The following is a 5,000-nucleotide window of genomic DNA, read 5'->3' on the forward strand; positions in this document are numbered from 1 at the left end:
TTATCAAATGATATACATACCTATGATCCTTTATTGAACGGTTTGCATATTAGGTGTTGCTATGATGGATTTCAGTTTAATTTATTTGGTGATGTGCGTGTCTGCCATGAATTTAATGCTGTGCACTACGGGCACGATAGTTCAGTATCCTCAATGACTTGCCTGAGCTTCTGTCATTGTAATATTGGTGGTGTATGTAATTAATTTGGAATTTGTGACTTCCAAATAATAAATGCTCTAGTCTGTGCTGATGGTTATTGATAAACGTGAAAAGTTAATAAATATATATATGTGTGTTTTTGTGTTTGTGTGTGTGTATGTGTGTATTAAGTCTTTTTGTTTAAAATATTTTAATTAACTTCTGTATTTTGCATTGGCAACATTATTTTTCCTATCTTATTCTAATACTTGTGATATAGTAATAGCATAACATTACATATACCTGTATTCTTTTCTTGTATAATCAGAACATTACCAGGTTGATTGACAGTGCTGTAATACTGCTTCTCAGCGTATATTAGTCCGTTATCATTTGGTACGTGCTTGAGCCACCCTAGCCCATTTTTATGAAGCCACTAATTTTGTCTGTCTGACCACGCTCCCCATCCAAAATATCTGACAGATGCATGGTATGTGTTTGGGGACAGGTATCATCAAATCTGGGGTAATTTCAAATGGTACGCTTTTGGAATAACCTGGCTGATTTTTTGGGTGCCAATCATGTGGCCCTCATGGCCACACCCACCAGTAATGCCACACCAGACGCCCACATCCTGGAAACCTAAGTCCTTAGATATATTAGTATAGGCAAGAAAATTTGACCGCTTTTCAGGCGGGCTGTCCACCCCGGGCTCCCGGTCTAAATCCTATCATCGTGCCAGCTTGTGCTGCTGAGCAATAATCTTATCCCTTTCTATTTGCAGGTGTTGTCGTGTGACTTTATAAATCTCTAGCTTTATATCTCTTCCTAATGATGACAAAATCATAAACAAGCTCTGGTCATTGGTGTAATAGTTCATATGGTAAGTATCTGTCTTTGCCGTAGACGATGAAACGGTGCTATGATAGGTGTTTTTAATTGCCATCTGAATGACAGGGACACACACATCCCAGTCTGAACTGGCGGAAGATAAGGAAGTACTTAGCATGTTAAGGGTTGTTCTGTTATGTCTCTCATTAGTGCCGTTAGCCTGTGGTCCAAAGGGTAACACGTTAACTTTCTTTAGGTCTGCCGCAGACTGTGACAAGTTATTGAATTCTGTACCGTTATCGGAGACAAATACGTCAGGGGTATTATGTCTGCAAATGATGCGGTTTAGAAATGCTCTTGCAATCGTGGTAGCAGATTTCTCAAGGATGGAGGTAAGTTCGCAGAACCGTGAAAATTTTTTTATGAAGACTAGTAGGTATCAGTTATTAGAAGTAGAGGTGGGAAACCTCGAAAACCTGATGATTGCTTGGTGTCTAGGAATCAGTTAGGAGGTAACACAATCGTCGATGATCTGTTAGAATCTCTACTGTGTATCCAAGGACTATTTTCCTAAAATGCTTGTGCTTCTAGTTGGTTACACTGTAACGAGTCTCAGTAGCATTAAGCTTTCTACTGGCATTAGCTATTGTGTATAGGCAACCATTAACCTTCTCCATCGAAGCGGCACCTAAGCCCATGCAGGAGACGTCAGTTGTTAGTGTGAAAGGTTTACTGAAGTCGGGGAAAGCTAGGATTGGCGATTCTGTTAAGAGCTTTTTAAGAGAATTGGATGCCTGTTGTTCTTCCAACCAGGGGAAAGGACATCCTTTGACAATAATCTAGTAAGAGATTGGGCAATCTTGGCAAAACCCTTTACGAATGGTCTGTAAGACTTTATTTGCCTTAGGCCACAGCATTTTTTTTTTTTTTTTTCATCATCTTCTTGTCTAGTGTGCAAGCCTGGTGATAATGAAATGTCGGCGGGAAGAAGAGAAAAATCCCCAGCTCCAAAATAAGGTCAGTGAAACCCCACTTTCCAAAGATCAGAAGTAAAGGAAATAAAAAATATTAACGATAGACAATAGACACGACATGGCACACGAGAGTAAGATATTTCCGATAAATATATTCTAATTTGGTTTTGAGAAGAAAAAGAAAAATTTTTCGGAAATAAATACCCTTTAAAAATATATACCTGAAAACAATTCTCTTACTAACCTTGTAATACTTATCAGTTGGTGGAGGTTTGTGGTGACGTCAGCGTGCTGAGGTGGTAGTCTGTCAGCAGGTGTTGGGTAGGTGTCCTTCGTTCATAACATCAACATGACTTTTCACTGAATTCCCAGACTTATTACTCGCGGCTGGGAACGGCTGGGCCTGTAATTCCCTCTTAGGGCGATGTGCGGCAATCAACGTTATTTATAGGTGATATGGGTAGAATGTCTTGCGTACTTAGTGAATACTGGAGACAGTTATGGTCAGCAACTCGGCAAGCAGTGTGTCAGGCGAAAATACACGGTGGCTAGATATGGTTGTTTTCTTCGTGTTCTCTCTTTGTAATGATCGTAAGTTCTGCGTTTGCTGGTTGTCTTCTCAGAGAAGCTTCTGAAGGCAGGAGCTTTTGGAAGGGCAGGAGTTTTGGTGGGACGAATCCCGTTGCTGGCACCACTGTAACGAGGCCGATAAGTCGCCTCTAGCACGGGGCAACGGTCTTGTGCTGGTGATGAAAGGGTAGCAGACTCGGTGATCAGTAACGGATATTTATTGTGGTGAGAGAGAAGTATGATTGAGGGACAGAGGTCTAGTCGGATCAATATTAATGGGCCGTGTTGTACTTAGGACAGGGGGCGGTTACCCACGCATAAACAGCGTGACGTAACGAAGCGGAAGGCCTGCGGAGGTCACATCAGCAACCGCGCTAGGCGAAGGCTTGTTGTTTGTGAATTTAAGATATGTAATATGTAAGTGATATAATGTAACAATAGATTATATAAATATTTCGTGTCTCATTAGTAAATCATTGTGTTTCTTTTCTTTTTACCTTGGTATTTTAAGTAAAGTAACGTAATTTTAGTATGTACGAGTTCTTGTTATATATTTTAAGCCTTAAGAAGTTTTATTGTTTCTGTAATTTTTTTTTTTTTTATTATTATTATTATTATTATTATTATTGCGTCCCTAAGCCATTCTCGCTTCACGGGAGGCTTCAGTTTGCTTCACGAGGCTGGGGTTTAAGTCATGCTCCTCATTATGGACCAACTTACATACTTACAGTATATATATATATATATATATATATATATATATATATATATATTAATATTAAGAAGCTCAATGAGCCAAACATAAGGAGAAATTACAACACATATGTAGCATGAGTAGATGGTCGAAAGCTGGACGAAGTGATCTTAGAAACATGTCTTCCAAACGTCTTACCCGCACGGAAAAGGAAGCTCTCTCCCTCGGACTTAAGTTCAGCACCGGGAAGGACAGCAAAGACTTGATTGACTATGTTGTCTCAAACCACCGTTGGACCGATAGTGACATCGACAAAGGGTTCATCCAAGGGATTACTGCTTGCTGTGTGGCCGATTCGTCATCGTGCCTCCGGCGATCCCTCGCAGATATGTCACAGCGTTGAAGGGCCTCGACGACGAGACCATCATCATCACCCAGGCTGGAAAAGGTGGGGGTATCGTTGTTATGGACAAGACTGACTATAAACACAAATTGAACAATTTACTTTCCAATGGTTCTGTTGACAGGAAAGTGACGATAGGCAATGGGACGATGGAAGCTGCCAGATTCAAGAAGAAGGCGAGGGATTTACTCCTGCGATCGGCTAGAGGGAAAGGATTGCTTCACCTGCTGGAGGAGGTCCCCCGCAACCTGTCCATGAGAGGTCTCCCGAAAGTGCACAAGCCAGGTGTACCGATGAGACCGATCACTTCTGGCATTGGCAGTGCTCCCCATCGCCTGGCGAAGTGTTTGGCGAAACCCCTCTCCGCCGCCATGGGAGTCATCAATGATTCCCATCTCAAGGACTCTGGGGACCTCATCAGACATCTTCAGAGTATTGTATGTAAAAATAAGAAGATATCTAGTTTTGATGTTAAATCCCTCTTTACGAATGTACCCACAGATGGAGCAATCCGGGCAGTCGAGAGGGTAACCGGCTCCATGGCAGATGACGAACTTCCGCTGCCTAAGCACCACTTCATAAGCCTTATGAAGTTGTGTGTGGACTTCGGATTCTTCGAGTTCGCAGGGGAAGAGTACCAACAAATCACAGGTCTTGCCATGGGGTCCCCTCTGAGCGCAGTCCTGGCCTGCCTCTTCATGGAGACATTAGAAAGGGACCGCTACAAGGATAAAATCGGCAGGCACTCATCTTGGCTTCGATACGTAGATGATGTCCTCGTTATCGTCCCCAGAAGGTCGTGTTTACACCGTATGCTGACGTGGCTGAACTCCGTCCACGAAAAAATCCAGTTCACCGTGGAGGAAGTGGATCAGAAGTTACCTTTCCTGGACACTCTGATCCATCGGGGTGACGACGGCCTACGTTTCTCTGTATATAGAAAGCTTACGAATAAAGATGATTATATCCATTATTACTCCGACCACAGCAGTAAAACAAAGTCTGGGGTTGTAATTGGCTTCTTTCTCCGGGCACTGAGAATCTGCAGCCCTGAGTTTCTTGAGACTGAGGTTTCATATGTAATTAATTCTTTTATGCAACATAAATACCCAAAAGGTCTTCTGTTAAACCTCAGAAAGAAGGCGGAGAGCATACTTGCAAGATCAATCCCAGTGACATCCTCTGACTTCCTCATACTGCCTCCATGTAATGTTTCCCAGGCCATTAGCAAATACTTTGGAAAAACAGTGAAAGTCGCCAGCATATCCGGGGAAAAAACTTCATGATATGGTATGAGACAAGAAGTAGTTGAAAAGCAACCCCAACAGTGCAATATATTACATACCCTGCAGCAGTTGCGATAAGGCCTATTTTGGTGAAACAGGACGA

General features: G+C 42.2%; 1 protein-coding gene across 1 annotated transcript in view; it reads left to right on the forward strand.

Annotated features, from left to right (window-relative positions):
• The first annotated feature begins 3,673 nt into the window (after window positions 1–3,673).
• The window catches only part of LOC138865972 (uncharacterized), a 1,411-nt gene continuing 84 nt past the window's right edge, over window positions 3,674–5,000 (forward strand). The window contains exons 1-4 of the mRNA XM_070137463.1: window positions 3,674–4,048; window positions 4,181–4,421; window positions 4,728–4,871; window positions 4,996–5,000. The exon at window positions 4,996–5,000 is cut by the window's right edge and continues 84 nt beyond it. Of these exons, the coding sequence (XP_069993564.1) occupies window positions 3,674–4,048; window positions 4,181–4,421; window positions 4,728–4,871; window positions 4,996–5,000 (765 nt within the window). The remainder of the gene's footprint in view (window positions 4,049–4,180; window positions 4,422–4,727; window positions 4,872–4,995) is intronic.

The sequence above is a fragment of the Penaeus vannamei genome, chromosome 23 (genome assembly GCF_042767895.1).
Source record: "Penaeus vannamei isolate JL-2024 chromosome 23, ASM4276789v1, whole genome shotgun sequence".
NCBI lineage: Eukaryota > Metazoa > Arthropoda > Malacostraca > Decapoda > Penaeidae > Penaeus > Penaeus vannamei.